Source organism: Oncorhynchus gorbuscha, linkage group LG13 (genome assembly GCF_021184085.1).
Source record: "Oncorhynchus gorbuscha isolate QuinsamMale2020 ecotype Even-year linkage group LG13, OgorEven_v1.0, whole genome shotgun sequence".
In the NCBI taxonomy this organism is placed as follows: domain Eukaryota; kingdom Metazoa; phylum Chordata; class Actinopteri; order Salmoniformes; family Salmonidae; genus Oncorhynchus; species Oncorhynchus gorbuscha.
Genome location: NC_060185.1, coordinates 16,181,598 through 16,197,909, shown reverse-complemented (window position 1 = coordinate 16,197,909; position 16,312 = coordinate 16,181,598). Strand labels below are relative to the sequence as shown.

Below are 16,312 nucleotides of genomic sequence, written 5' to 3'. Positions count from 1 at the left end.
AGTCCCCTGTTACAGTGTTCTCCATGCTGGCTTTACCTTGTCATCAACACCCTCCATTACATACCACCAGTCCCCTGTTACAGTGTTCTCCATGCTGGCTTTACCTTGTCATCAACACCCTCCATTACATACCACCAGTCCCCTGTTACAGTGTTCTCCATGCTGGCTTTACCTTGTCATCAACACCCTCCATTACATACCACCAGTCCCCTGTTACAGTGTTCTCCATGCTGGCTTTACCTTGTCATCAACACCCTCCATTACATACCACCAGTCCCCTGTTACAGTGTTCTCCATGCTGGCTTTACCTTGTCATCAACACCCTCCATTACATACCACCAGTCCCCTGTTACAGTGTTCTCCATGCTGGCTTTACTGGCTTTACCTTGTCATCAACACCCTCCATTACATACCACCAGTCCCCTGTACAGTGTTCTCCATGCTGGCTTTACCTTGTCATCAACACCCTCCATTACATACCACCAGTCCCCTGTTACAGTGTTCTCCATGCTGGCTTTACCTTGTCATCAACACCCTCCATTACATACCACCAGTCCCCTGTTACAGTGTTCTCCATGCTGGCTTTACCTTGTCATCAACACCCTCCATTACATACCACCAGTCCCCTGTACAGTGTTCTCCATGCTGGCTTTACCTTGTCATCAACACCCTCCATTACATATCACCAGTCCCCTGTACAGTGTTCTCCATGCTGGCTTTACCTTGTCATCAACACCCTCCATTACATACCACCAGTCCCCTGTACAGTGTTCTCCATGCTGGCTTTACCTTGTCATCAACACCCTCCATTACATACCACCAGTCCCCTGTACAGTGTTCTCCATGCTGGCTTTACCTTGTCATCAACACCCTCCATTACATACCACCAGTCCCCTGTTACAGTGTTCTCCATGCTGGCTTTACCTTGTCATCAACACCCTCCATTACATACCACCAGTCCCCTGTTACAGTGTTCTCCATGCTGGCTTTACCTTGTCATCAACACCCTCCATTACATACCACCAGTCCCCTGTTACAGTGTTCTCCATGCTGGCTTTACCTTGTCATCAACACCCTCCATTACATACCACCAGTCCCCTGTACAGTGTTCTCCATGCTGGCTTTACCTTGTCATCAACACCCTCCATTACATACCACCAGTCCCCTGTTACAGTGTTCTCCATGCTGGCTTTACCTTGTCATCAACACCCTCCATTACATACCACCAGTCCCCTGTTACAGTGTTCTCCATGCTGGCTTTACCTTGTCATCAACACCCTCCATTACATATCACCAGTCCCCTGTTACAGTGTTCTCCATGCTGGCTTTACCTTGTCATCAACACCCTCCATTACATACCACCAGTCCCCTGTTACAGTGTTCTCCATGCTGGCTTTACCTTGTCATCAACACCCTCCATTACATACCACCAGTCCCCTGTACAGTGTTCTCCATGCTGGCTTTACCTTGTCATCAACACCCTCCATTACATACCACCAGTCCCCTGTACAGTGTTCTCCATGCTGGCTTTACCTTGTCATCAACACCCTCCATTACATATCACCAGTCCCCTGTTACAGTGTTCTCCATGCTGGCTTTACCTTGTCATCAACACCCTCCATTACATACCACCAGTCCCCTGTTACAGTGTTCTCCATGCTGGCTTTACCTTGTCATCAACACCCTCCATTACATACCACCAGTCCCCTGTACAGTGTTCTCCATGCTGGCTTTACCTTGTCATCAACACCCTCCATTACATACCACCAGTCCCCTGTACAGTGTTCTCCATGCTGGCTTTACCTTGTCATCAACACCCTCCATTACATACCACCAGTCCCCTGTTACAGTGTTCTCCATGCTGGCTTTACCTTGTCATCAACACCCTCCATACATACCACCAGTCCCCTGTTACAGTGTTCTCCATGCTGGCTTTACCTTGTCATCAACACCCTCCATTACATATCACCAGTCCCCTGTTACAGTGTTCTCCATGCTGGCTTTACCTTGTCATCAACACCCTCCATTACATATCACCAGTCCCCTGTACAGTGTTCTCCATGCTGGCTTTACCTTGTCATCAACACCCTCCATTACATATCACCAGTCCCCTGTACAGTGTTCTCCATGCTGGCTTTACCTTGTCATCAACACCCTCCATTACATACCACCAGTCCCCTGTACAGTGTTCTCCATGCTGGCTTTACCTTGTCATCAACACCTTCCATTACATACCACCAGTCCCCTGTACAGTGTTCTCCATGCTGGCTTTACCTTGTCATCAACACCCTCCATTACATACCACCAGTCCCCTGTACAGTGTTCTCCATGCTGGCTTTACCTTGTCATCAACACCCTCCATTACATATCACCAGTCCCCTGTACAGTGTTCTCCATGCTGGCTTTACCTTGTCATCAACACCCTCCATTACATATCACCAGTCCCCTGTACAGTGTTCTCCATGCTGGCTTTACCTTGTCATCAACACCCTCCATTACATATCACCAGTCCCCTGTACAGTGTTCTCCATGCTGGCTTTACCTTGTCATCAACACCCTCCATTACATACCACCAGTCCCCTGTACAGTGTTCTCCATGCTGGCTTTACCTTGTCATCAACACCCTCCATTACATATCACCAGTCCCCTGTACAGTGTTCTCCATGCTGGCTTTACCTTGTCATCAACACCCTCCATTACATACCACCAGTCCCCTGTACAGTGTTCTCCATGCTGGCTTTACCTTGTCATCAACACCCTCCATTACATACCACCAGTCCCCTGTACAGTGTTCTCCATGCTGGCTTTACCTTGTCATCAACACCCTCCATTACATATCACCAGTCCCCTGTACAGTGTTCTCCATGCTGGCTTTACCTTGTCATCAACACCCTCCATTACATACCACCAGTCCCCTGTACAGTGTTCTCCATGCTGGCTTTACCTTGTCATCAACACCCTCCATTACATATCACCAGTCCCCTGTACAGTGTTCTCCATGCTGGCTTTACCTTGTCATCAACACCCTCCATTACATACCACCAGTCCCCTGTACAGTGTTCTCCATGCTGGCTTTACCTTGTCATCAACACCCTCCATTACATATCACCAGTCCCCTGTACAGTGTTCTCCATGCTGGCTTTACCTTGTCATCAACACCCTCCATTACATACCACCAGTCCCCTGTACAGTGTTCTCCATGCTGGCTTTACCTTGTCATCAACACCCTCCATTACATACCACCAGTCCCCTGTACAGTGTTCTCCATGCTGGCTTTACCTTGTCATCAACACCCTCCATTACATACCACCAGTCCCCTGTACAGTGTTCTCCATGCTGGCTTTACCTTGTCATCAACACCCTCCATTACATACCACCAGTCCCCTGTACAGTGTTCTCCATGCTGGCTTTACCTTGTCATCAACACCCTCCATTACATACCACCAGTCCCCTGTACAGTGTTCTCCATGCTGGCTTTACCTTGTCATCAACACCCTCCATTACATACCACCAGTCCCCTGTACAGTGTTCTCCATGCTGGCTTTACCTTGTCATCAACACCCTCCATTACATACCACCAGTCCCCTGTACAGTGTTCTCCATGCTGGCTTTACCTTGTCATCAACACCCTCCATTACATACCACCAGTCCCCTGTACAGTGTTCTCCATGCTGGCTTTACCTTGTCATCAACACCCTCCATTACATACCACCAGTCCCCTGTACAGTGTTCTCCATGCTGGCTTTACCTTGTCATCAACACCCTCCATTACATACCACCAGTCCCCTGTACAGTGTTCTCCATGCTGGCTTTACCTTGTCATCAACACCCTCCATTACATACCACCAGTCCCCTGTACAGTGTTCTCCATGCTGGCTTTACCTTGTCATCAACACCCTCCATTACATACCACCAGTCCCCTGTACAGTGTTCTCCATGCTGGCTTTACCTTGTCATCAACACCCTCCATTACATACCACCAGTCCCCTGTACAGTGTTCTCCATGCTGGCTTTACCTTGTCATCAACACCCTCCATTACATATCACCAGTCCCCTGTACAGTGGTCTCCATGCTGGCTTTACCTTGTCATCAACACCCTCCATTACATATCACCAGTCCCCTGTACAGTGTTCTCCATGCTGGCTTTACCTTGTCATCAACACCCTCCATTACATATCACCAGTCCCCTGTACAGTGTTCTCCATGCTGGCTTTACCTTGTCATCAAGGCCCAGTTTTACCCTCCAAGAAGTGTCTTTTCTATTTTTAAATGTATCTTTATTGAAAACCTTGAAACACCCCCTCTATAACTCCTTCCCATTCACACATCACATCCAAACCCACCTCTTCCAACCCTCTCAAATCCACTAATAACACCTTTCTGGCCAACTCTGGGATATTGGATCCCTAGTCTGGGAAATGGGGTGTAATCCCTAGTCTGGGAAATGGGGCTTAATCCCTAGTCTGGGAAATGGGGTGTAATCCCTAGTCTGGGAAATGGGACGTAAATCCCTAGTCTGGGAAATGGGGCGTAAATCCCTAGTCTGGGAAATGGGGCGTAAATCCCTAGTCTGGGAAATGGGGTGTAATCCCTAGTCTGGGAAATGGGGCGTAATCCCTAGTCTGGGAAATGGGGCGTAATCACTAGTCTGGGAAATGGGGTGTAATCCCTAGTCTGGGAAATGGGGTGTAATCCCTAGTCTGGGAAATGGGGCGTAATCCCTAGTCTGGGAAATGGGGTGTAATCCCTAGTCTGGGAAATGGGGCGTAATCCCTAGTCTGGGAAATGGGGCGTAATCCCTAGTCTGGGAAATGGGGTGTAATCCCTAGTCTGGGAAATGGGGCGTAATCCCTAGTCTGGGAAATTGGGCGTAATTCCTAATCTGGGAAATGGGGCGTCTTCATCTGGTGCCTTTTTCTTGTAACTCATAATCCACTCTTCTCCTGACACAAAGCACTTTTTGGAACCCAATGATGTTTATCCCAAAATAAATCTACAATAATTTCCTGTATCTTGGCCAGAAGGCCAGACGGTGGCTCTAAACATGACAACCGATGTCACAATGCAACCACATTGTTAACAATAATAGTGGCTTCCTGTATGACATATGAGCTAACAACCATCAGAATCAGGGAAATGTTTTCCTCTATCTGCCTGCAGAGAACACAGTAGGACTGGTCCGTGTGTATGATTTGCCCCATCAACTCCCTCAGCATGTTGGATAAAGCCTTGGACAGGATCTTCTAATCAGTGCACATCAGTGCACACCAAAGGCCTCTAGTTCTTCACCTCCTTAGGGTCACTCTTTGTTGGCAGTAGGATGAGGACAGCCCTTCTGCAGTTTATTGGTAGTAACCCTCCGGTCAAACTATCGTTAACTACTGCTAGCCAATCCTCTCCCAACAAAAATACTTCAAAATGTCATTGGGAAGCCCATCAATACCCAGTGCCCATCCATTTTCCATGCCTTTTAATGCAGTGTAAAGCTCCTGCAAAGACCATGGTTGCTCTAGTTCAACCTGAGCTCCTGTAAAGACGATGGTTGCTCTAGTTCAACCTGAGCTTCTGCAAAGACGATGGTTGCTCTAGTTCAACCTGAGCTTCTGCAGCCACCTGTGGGAGGCCACCAAGGAGCTGCTGTGTCACTGTTTTATCCTCTGTATACTCACACTTGTAGAGCTCAGCATAGAACTCTACTGCCCTCTTTCTAATTTCACTAGGGCTAGTGCGCTCATATCCAACAGCCGATTTGAGGCCATTAATAATTCTTCTTTGTACATTCTTTTTTCTCTAAACCGAAGAAAAATGTGGATGAGGCATCGATTTCAGAGATTCCCTGAAATGTACTTCTCACCAATGTCCCCTGTACTCTGATACCCATCAGGTCTGCCAATGTCCCCTGTACTCTGATACCCATCAGGTCTGCCAATGTCCCCTGTACTCTGATACCCATCAGGTCTGCCAATGTCCCCTGTACTCTGATACCCATCAGGTCTGCCAATGTCCCCTGTACTCTGATACCCATCAGGTCTGCCAATGTCCCCTGTACTCTGATATCCAGCAGGTCTGCTAATTATTAGTGTGACAGACGGAACAATGAACCAGTTGTTCCCGTTGTGTTGAGGGAAACAGAGTAAAGTGTTTGGGGCATACCAGGCCTGAACAAACCAAGGGCCCGATGAGCTCCCTGCTGTGTGGAAGAGCAGCCACGTGATGTACAGAGCTGTGTGTGTCGTAACTCCATGGCTGTGTCAATGTTGTGTAGTTCATCTGTTAGAGAAAGTGGACTTGTTGGGGGTGTGACTCAGTGTGGGTCTGGTGACATCATCGCTGAGGTGTGAAACGCACTCGACTCTAATCACTGACTCTCGTTTAAATTAGGACTCACTCTGTGTTGACGCCCAGGGGACTTTCACCAGGCAAAGTGTGCGGCGGGTGTGTGAGATAGGGGAGGTTGGGGGATGGGATTGTGCACTAGGCCTACTTACCGAAGTCTCTGTCTCACTCTCTCCCTCTTCTCTAATAAATAAGCATAAATATGTGTTGTATTTAGATGGTGTTTGTTCTTCACTGGTTGCCCTTTTCTTGTGGCAACTGGTCACAAATATTGCTGCTGTGATGGCACACTGGAATTTCACCCAGTAGATTTGTGAGTTAATCAAAAAAAACTTTTTTTTGTTAAAATCTTTGTTTATCTGTGTAATCTGAGGGACATATGTGTGTCTAATATGGTCATACATTTGACAGGAGGTTAGGAATTGCAGCTCAGTTTCCACCTCATTTTGTGGGCAGTGTGCACCTAGCCTGTCTTCTCTTGAGAGCCAGGTCTGCCTACGGCAGCCTTTCTCAATAGCAAGGCTATGCTCACTGAGTCTGTATATAGTAGAAGCTTTCCTTAAGTTTGGGTCAGTCACGGTAGTCAGGTATTCTGCCACTGTGTACTCTCTGTTTAGGGCCAAATAGCATTCTAGTTTGCTCTGTTTTCTTGTTAATTCTTTCCAATGCATCAAGTAAGTATCTTTCTGTTTTCACATGATTTGGTTGGGTCTAATTGTGTTGCTGTCCTGGGGCTCTGTGGGGTGTGTTTGTGTTTGTGAATGGAGACTCGGGACTCTTCTTGAGGTTAATCTCTCTATTCTCTCTCCCTCCTCTCTCTCTCTCCTCTCTCTCCCTCCTCTCTTTCTCCCTCCTCTCTCTCTCCTCTCTCTCTCTCCTCTCCCCTCTCTCTCTTTCTATTCCCCCTGTAGGTATCTGTGTTGTGACACACAGACAGAGATGAGGGAGTGGTTCTCCACCTTCCTCACTGTCCAGGTGAGAGGACACATATTACTGTCTGTCACACTGGTTATTATGATTCCCTGTTCTTATTCACCCCCCTCTCTACCCCCTCTCTCTCGCTCTCACCTTCTCTATCGTTCTCTCTCCCCCTCTTTCTCTCTATCCCCCTACTTTCTCATTCTCCCCTCTCTCACCCTCTCTCCCGCCTCTCTCTATCCCTCTCCCCCTTGCTCTCTATCCCTCTTCTTTCTCCCTCTCTCCCCCTCTCTCACCCTCTCTCTCCCGCCTCTCTCTATCCCTCTTCTTTCTCCCTCTCTCACCCTCTCTCTCCCCGCATCTCTCTATCCCCCCTACTTTCTCATTATCCCCCTCTCTCCCACCTCTCTCTATCCCTCTCCCCTCGCTCTCTATCCCCCTACTTTCTCATTCTCCCCTCTCTCACCTTCTCTCTATCCCTCTTCTTTCTCCCTCTCTCCCCCTACTTTCTCATTCTCCCCCTCTCTCACCCTCTCTCTATCCCTCTCCCCTCGCTCTCTATCCCCCTACTTTCTCATTCTCCCCCTCTCTCACCCTCTCTCTATCCCTCTTCTTTCTCCCTCTCTCCCCCTCTCTCACCCTCTCTCTCTATCCCTCTTCTTTCTCCCTCTCTCCCCCTCTCTCACCCTCTCTCTATCCCTCTTCTTTCTCCCTCTCTCCCCCTCTCTCACCCTCTCTCTATCCCCCTACTTTCTCATTCTCCCCCTCTCTCACCTTCTCTCTATCCCTCTTCTTTCTCCCTCTCTCCCCCTCTCTCACCCTCTCTCTATCCCCCTACTTTCTCATTCTCCCCCTCTCTCACCTTGTCTCTATCCCTCTTCTTTCTCCCTCTGTCCCCCTACTTTCTCATTCTCCCCCTCTCACCCTCTCTCTATCCCTCTCCCCTCGCTCTCTATCCCCCTACTTTCTCATTCTCCCCCTCTCTCACCCTCTCTCTATCCCTCTTCTTTCTCCCTCTCTCCCCCTCTCTCACCCTCTCTCTATCCCTCTTCTTTCTCCCTCTCTCCCCCTCTCTCACCCTCTCTCTCTATCCCTCCTCTTTCTCCCTCTCTCTATCCCTCCTCTTTCTCCCTCTCTCCCCCTCTCTCACCCTCTCTCTATCCCCCTACTTTCTCATTCTCCCTCTCTCTCACCCTCTCTCTATCCCTCTTCTTTCTCCCTCTCTCCCCCTCTCTCACCCTCTCTCTATCCCTCTTTCTCCCTCTCTCCCCCTCTCTCACCCTCTCTCTATCCCTCTTCTTTCTCCCTCTCTCCCCCCTCTCTCACCCTCTCTCTATCCCTCTTCTTTCTCCCTCTCTCCCCCCTCTCAGTATGATGGTAACGTGTGGCCAGCGGATGCAGTACAAACACGTGTGACCCGTGCGTTGCCGGTGGATACGCGTCATGGTAACGTGGCATTGATTCCGTTGCGTGGCAGCGAGAATGAGATGCGGAACAGCGTTGCAGCTTTCACCGCCGACCCGCTTGGCGTGAGTCAATCCTCCAATCACTGGGGCCAATCCAAGGTTGTGGGCCTATCAGAGACCTCCATGCTGACACAGCCCTCCCCCAGCCCTGTCCTGAGTCCCATGATGCAGTGTGTGTGTGTGTGGTCAGGAGGGGGGCGGAGTTGACCCTGTGGTCAGGATGGATACCCTCTGAACTCTGATTAACCCTGATTATGCTTTTCGCAACCCCTACAGAGAGAGAGACAGAGCGAGATTTCAATTGGCTATATTAAAACTGTTTAATTTGATCCTGAGTGTAGGTTATTTCCCTGACATCTGGAATCAAGGACTCATAACCCCAATCTTTAGGAACGGAGACAAATTTAACCCTAACAATTACAGAGGCATTTGTGTGAACAGTAACCTGGGGAAGGTTTTCTGTAGTATTATCAACGTAAGAGTTCTAAACTTCCTTAATAAGCACAATGTCTTGAGTAAAAGATTAATTGGATTTATACCAAAACATCACACGACCGATCACATTTACACCCTACACACCCTGATAGATAAACATGTCCACCAAAATAATACCAAAATATACGCTTGCTTTATCGACTTCCAATAAGCATTTTATTCTATTTGGCATACATGCCCTCTTCAATATTTACATTAACGAATTGGCCACTATCCTAGAAAAATCCTTAGCCCCTGGAGTTAGTCTCCACAATTCAGATAAATGCCTACTCTTCACAGATGACCTATGCCTGCTGTCACCCACAGCACATGGCCTACAGCAGAGCCTGGACCTGTTAGAGCAGTAGTGCCAGACCTGGGCCCTGGCAGTAAACCCCCACAGCACATGGCCTACAGCAGAGCCTGGACCTGTTAGAGCAGTAGTGCCAGACCTGGGCCCTGGCAGTATACCCCCACAGCACATGGCCTACAGCAGAGCCTGGACCTGTTAGAGCAGTAGTGCCAGACCTGGGCCCTGGCAGTAAACCCCCACAGCACATGGCCTACAGCAGAGCCTGGACCTGTTAGAGCAGTAGTGCCAGACCTGGGCCCTGGCAGTAAACCCCCACAGCACATGGCCTACAGCAGAGCCTGGACCTGTTAGAGCAGTAGTGCCAGACCTGGGCCCTGGCAGTAAACCCCCACAGCACATGGCCTACAGCAGAGCCTGGACCTGTTAGAGCAGTAGTGCCAGACCTGGGCCCTGGCAGTAAACCCCCACAGCACATGGCCTACAGCAGAGCCTGGACCTGTTAGAGCAGTAGTGCCAGACCTGGGCCCTGGCAGTAAACCCCCACAGCACATGGCCTACAGCAGAGCCTGGACCTGCTAGAGCAGTAGTACCAGACCTGGGCCCTGGCAGTAAACTCCAAAAAGACTCAAATAATGATTTTACAGAGAAGATCCAGATCTCAGGGAATTAGACCAAATTTCTCAATTGTTACAAAATTCTAAAGCAAATTGAAATGCCTATTAAAATTTGGCTAAAACGAATTGAATATGTCATTGACCCAATTGAACTTTATCGCAGCGAGGTGTGGGGTCCACTTGCAAAACAAGATTTAATCAAATGGGACAAACACCCCATTGAAACCCTGCATGCAGAGTTCTGTAAGATTCTCCTACATGTCCAGAGGAAAACTATAAACAATGCATGCAGGGCAGAATTAGGCCAATATCCACTAATAATAAAAACTCAAAGAGCAATTCAGTTTTGGAAACATCTAAAATGCAGTGACCCCCTCTCATATCATTACCAAGCCCTGCAATGCCAAGAGCTGAGCAAAGAAAAGAGTCCTCTCATCCAACCGGTTCTGGTGCTGAATTCACACACCTGTTCTACTAACACATTGAAGCCTCAGGACCAGAACATCCAATCAATCAGGATAAACCAAATTACAACACAGTCAAAACAAAACTATATTGCTTATTGGGAAACACAAGCACTAACACAAAGCAAAATGCAGTGCTATCTGGCCATAAATCGACAGTACACCGTGGCTAACTATTTGACCATGGTTACTGATCAAAACCTTGACAAAGTGCAGGCTCAGTGAGCACAGCCTTGCCATTGAGATGGGTAGACACAGGAAAACCTAGAGGAAAGGCTTTGCAATCACAGAGTATAATTTCCCCAAATTTGAAACCCTTATTCAAGAGAGAGGGAGAGAGGGAGAGAGGGAGAGAGAGAGGGAGAGAGGGAGGGAGGGAGAGAGGGAGAGAGGGAGGGAGAGAGGGAGGGAGAGGAGGGAGGGAGAGAGGGAGGGAGAGAGGGAGAGGGAGGGAGAGAGGGAGGGAGAGAGGGAGGGAGGGAGGAGAGAGGAGGGAGGGAGAGGAGGGAGGAGGAGGGAGAGAGGGAGGGAGGGAGAGGGGAGGGAGAGAGGAGGGAGGGAGGGAGGGAGAGGGAGGGAGGGAGAGAGGGAGGGAGAGAGGGAGGGAGAGAGGGAGGGAGAGAGAGGAGGGAGGAGAGGGAGGGAGGGAGGGAGAGAGAGGGAGGGAGGAGAGAGGGAGAGAGGAGAGGGAGAGAGGGAGGGAGGGAGGGAGGGAGGGAGGGAGGGAGGGAGGGAGGGAGGGAGGGAGGGAGGGGGAGGGAGGGAGGGAGGGAGGGAGGGAGGGAGAGAGGGAGGGAGGGAATTCATGGAGCTTTTTTTTTCATCGGGTGTGTGTGTTCTGTATATAGTGATCATACATTTAAGCAATAAGGCACGAGGGGCTGTGGTATATGGCCAATATATCATGGCAAAGGGCTGTTCTTAGGCACTACACTAATGTCCCCTTATACCACAAACCCCTATTATAACTGGTTACCAAAGTAATTAGAGGAGTACAAATAAATGTTTTGTCATAGCCATGGTATACGGTCTAATATACCACGGCTGTCAGCCAATCAACATTCAGGGCTCAAACCACCCAGTTTATAATGTTTTCTACTTACCCCTCTGACCCTGTGCAATTGTGTGTAGGCTTGCTGTGTCTCTGTCTTTCTGTGTCTGGCTGTGTCTCTGTATCTGGCTGTGTCTCTGTGTCTTGCTTTGTCTCTGTGTCTTGCTGTGTCTCTGTCTTTCTGTATCTGGCTGTGTCTCTGTATCTGGCTGTGTCTCTGTGTCTTGCTTTGTCTCTGTGTCTTGCTGTGTCTCTGTGTCTTTCTGTGTCTCTGTCTTGCTGTGTCTGTGTCTTGCTGTCTCTCTGTGTCTTGCTGTCTCTCTGTGTCTTGCTGTCTCTCTGTGTCTTGCTGTCTCTCTGTGTCTTGCTGTCTCACTGTGTCTTGCTGTGTCTCTTTGTCTTGCTGTGTCTCTGTATCTTGCTGTGTCTCTGTGTCTTGCTGTCTCTCTGTGTCTTGCTGTCTCACTGTGTCTTGCTGTCTCTCTGTGTCTTGCTGTCTCTCTGTGTCTTGCTGTCTCTCTGTGTCTTGCTGTCTCACTGTGTCTTGCTGTGTCTCTGTGTCTTGCTGTGTCTCTGTGTCTTGCTGTGTCTCTTTTTCTTGCTGTGTCTCTGTATCTTGCTGTGTCTCTGTGTCTTGCTGTGTCTCTGTGTCTTGCTGTCTCATTGTGTCTTGCTGTGTCTCGCTGTGTCTTGCTGTGTCTGTCTTACTGTGTTTCTGTGTCTCGCTGTCTCACTGTGTCTTGCTGTGTCTCTGTGTCTCGCTGTGTCTCTGTGTCTCGCTGTCTGTCTGTGTCTTGCTGTGTCTCGCTGTCTCGCTGTCTGTCTGTGTCTTGCTGTGTCTCGCTGTGTCTTGCTGTGTCTGTCTTACTGTGTTTCTGTGTCTCGCTGTCTCACTGTGTCTTGCTGTGTCTTGCTGTGTGTCTGTCTTGCTGTGTGTCTGTGTCTCGCTGTGAGTCTGTGCCTCGCTGTGAGTCTGTCTCGCTGTGAGTCTGTGTCTCGCTGTGAGTCTGTGTCTCGCTGTGAGTCTGTGTCTCGCTGTGAGTCTGTGCCTCGCTGTGAGTCTGTGCCTCGCTGTGAGTCTGTGCCTCGCTGTGAGTCTGTGCCTCGCTGTGAGTCTGTGCCTCGCTGTGAGTCTGTGCCTCGCTGTGAGTCTGTGCCTCGCTGTGAGTCTGTCTCGCTGTGAGTCTGTCTCGCTGTGAGTCTGTCTCGCTGTGAGTCTGTCTCGCTGTGTGTCTGTGTCTCGCTGTGTGTCTGTGTCTCGCTGTGTGTCTGTGTCTCGCTGTGTGTCTGTGTCTCGCTGTGTGTCTGTGTCTCGCTGTGTGTCTGTGTCTCGCTTTCTTGCTGTGTGTGTCTTGCTGTGTCTCCCTGTGTGGCTGTGTCTCGCTGTGTCTCGCTGTGTCTCGCTGTGTGGCTGTGTCTCGCTGTGTGGCTGTGTCTCGCTGTGTGGCTGTGTCTCGCTGTGTGGCTGTGTCTCGCTGTGTGGCTGTGTCTCGCTGTGTGGCTGTCTCTCTCTCTGTGGCTGTCTCTCTCTCTGTGGCTGTGTCTCGCTGTGTCTCGCTGTGTGGCTGTGTCTCGCTGTGTCGCTGTGTCTCTGTCTCTGTGTCTCTGTGTCCTGGCTGATTGCAAACACAGGATGGTGAATCCATATATAACACTGACTGTGTGTGACATAGCTGTTAGCACTCACCATTACACTTGACAGAGTTCATGTCAGCCAGTCTGAATAAATGAATCTCTCTCTCTCTCTCTCTCTCTCTCTCTCTCTCTCTCTCTCTCTCTCTCTCTCTCTCTCTCTCTCTCTCTCTCTCTCTCTCTCTCTCTCTCTCTCTCTCTCTCTCTCTCTCTCTCTCTCTCTCTCTCTCTCTCTCTCTCTCTCTCTCTCTCTCCCACCCCCCCACTGTCTCTCTCTCACCCCCACTCTCTCTCCCTCCCCCCTGCCACTCTCTCTCCCTCCTGCCACCACTCTCCCTCCTGCCACCACTCCCCTCTCTCCCTCCTGCCACCACTCCCTCTCTCTCCCTCCTGCCACCACTCCCCCTCTCTCCCTCCACCCCCACTCCCCTCCTCTCCACCCCCACTCTCTCTCTCCCTCCACCCCCACTCTCTCTCTCCCTCCACCCCCACCTCTCTCTCCCTCCACAACCCCCTCTCTCTCTCTCCCTCCACCCCACTTCTCTCTCTCCCCTCCACCCCACTTCTCTCTCTTCCTCCACCCCACCTATCTCTCTCCCTCCACCCCACCTCTCTCTCCCCTCCACCCCCACCTCTCTCTCTTCCTCCACCCCACCTCTCTCTCTTCCTCCATCCCACCTCTCTCTCTTCCTCCACCCCACCTCTCTCTCTTCCTCCACCCCACCTCTCTCTCTTCCTCCACCCCACCTCTCTCTCTTCCTCCACCCCACCTATCTCTCTCCCTCCACCCCACCTCTCTCTCTTCCTCCACCCCACCTCTCTCTCTTCCTCCACCCCACCTCTCTCTCTTCCTCCACCCCACCTCTCTCCCCTCTCTCACCCTCCACCCCCCCCTCTCTTTGTCCCCCTCCAACCCATGAACAAACCATCTCTATATCCCTCTGCCTCTCAGCTCTTTAGAGATGTCTGATAATGGGGCCAGACAAGGTGAGACATCATTATCTAATATTTGTTCATGAGTAAGAGTGCATGTGTGGTTATCTAATCGTCCGTGTGTGTTTCATAGGGGAGAGACCACCAGCTATAGAACCCACAAACTCTTCAGAACATTCCAGTAATGGCGCCCCCCACACACACACCTGTGCCTATAAACTGGACCTCGAAGCAGGGGAAGAAGGTGTGTCATGAAGATTGAGAGAGACTGCTACCAAAGTGCCTTTTACAACTGCAGTGCACCCTGGGATACATGGAGGGCCTGGAAGACGTTCCCGGTATAGACTGAGGGAGGGACAGACCGAGAACACAGACGGTTACCGGAGCAGCCTGACTGTACAGACTGTGTCTCTCTGAGAGGCCTGGAGAACCTGTGACAGGTGGGGGATAATGGAATGATCTTCACTGGCAATCCAGCCTTCAGTGTCCCCATATGTCCCATAATAACTCTATCCCTTCCTCTAACCATGTCTCCCTGTTTTTAACTTTCCCCCACATCTACACCTCTCTGAGACTCCCCCATCTATGAAGTGTTCACCCCACTCCCCAGTGTTCTCCTTCCCTGTTTTCTAGACTTGTGTAATTATTTATTTCTCCAGCAGAGGGAGCAGCATATGAACGTAAGGGGGACAACCATGACCATTATTAAACATTAAGTTGGTTCCACTAGTCAAGAGGGAGCCATAGAGACGTGTCCAAGTTGATTTATGTAGTGACGTCATTACTCCCAACTCTAGGCCAAACCTGTATATATACACACACACACACACACACACACACACACACACACACACACACACACACACACACACACACACACACACACACACACACACACACACACACACACACACACACACACACACACACACACACACACACACACACACACACACACAGGCCCTCATAACTGTTTTTGGGCAAGGAAAGAAGTGCTCACTCTGTTAACCATTTGTGTAAGACTGTGGTGTCCTTCCTGTCTGCTACTCTGTGTACTTTAATAAACGTTTCAGTCAGAACTACATTCCTAGTTGAGTGATGACATGTGGAGGAGTCCATAAGGAGAGCATTATTAAACACCTGACCCTGTGGTTAACCAGTCTGATCTCCTGAGCTCACATTCATGTTTCAATTCAGTAAAAACTAAATGTGAGCACAGTGATGAGTCTGGTTTCACAAGGCTAGTGTGACTGACTGACTGGTCAGAAATGGTCTTCTTTTCTGGGGACGCAACAACACGCACAAGTGGTGTATTCTGATTAATGTGAACCTAACACTCAATCATCATATTAAATGTAACATGACAGCTTTAACCTGCCTCTGTCTTATAACTGTATCTAAGTGAAAGTAACTTTTTTAACTTCTGCAGTTCTTCAGATGGTAACTGTAGGTATGAATTTCAATAAATAAAGTCAATGTTATTTGGATCTGTGTGTGTGAAAATATGTAGCCTCTGACACTACAACCATTCCCTTTCCTCTGCGTCTGTTCTCTGACAACCCAACTGTTTCCATAGTTACCCATCTACCCGCGGTCATCTGTTCTCTGACAACCCAACTGTTTCCATAGTTACCCATCTACCCGCGGTCATCTGTTCTCTGACAACCCAACTGTTTCCATAGTTACCCATCTACCCGCGGTCATCTGTTCTCTGACAACCCAACTGTTTCCATAGTTACCCATCTACCCGCGGTCATCTGTTCTCTGACAACCCAACTGTTTCCATAGTTACCCATCTACCCGTGGTCGTCTGTTCTAAATCAAATCAAATCAAATTTTATTTGTCACATACACATGGTTAGCAGATGTTAATGCGAGTGTAGCGAAATGCTTGTGCTTCTAGTTCCGACAATGCAGTGATAACCAACAAGTAATCTAACTAACAATTCCAAAACTACTGTCTTATACACAGTGTAAGGGGATAAGGAACATGTACATAAGGATATATGAATGAGTGATGGTACAGAGCAGCATACAGTAGATGGTATCGAGTACAGTATATACATATGAGATGAGTGTGTAGACAAAGTAAACAAAGTGGCATAGTTAA

General features: G+C 49.3%; 1 protein-coding gene across 5 annotated transcripts in view; it reads left to right on the top strand.

The window, feature by feature from the left end:
- The window catches only part of LOC123992544 (arf-GAP with Rho-GAP domain, ANK repeat and PH domain-containing protein 1-like), a 119,541-nt gene extending 103,852 nt beyond the window's left edge, over positions 1-15,689 (top strand). For 2 of the 5 annotated variants that reach the window (XM_046293753.1, XM_046293757.1), the window contains 3 exons: positions 7,249-7,312; positions 8,626-8,784; positions 14,336-15,689. In XM_046293753.1, coding sequence (XP_046149709.1) covers positions 7,249-7,312; positions 8,626-8,784; positions 14,336-14,356 — 244 coding nt within the window. In that variant the 3' untranslated portion in view covers positions 14,357-15,689. Of the gene's footprint in view, positions 1-7,248; positions 7,313-8,625; positions 8,785-14,221; positions 14,257-14,335 lie in introns of those variants that run through there. The other 3 variants (XM_046293755.1, XM_046293754.1, XR_006831266.1) reach the window with 3 other exon arrangements.
- Positions 15,690-16,312: the final 623 nt, after the last annotated feature.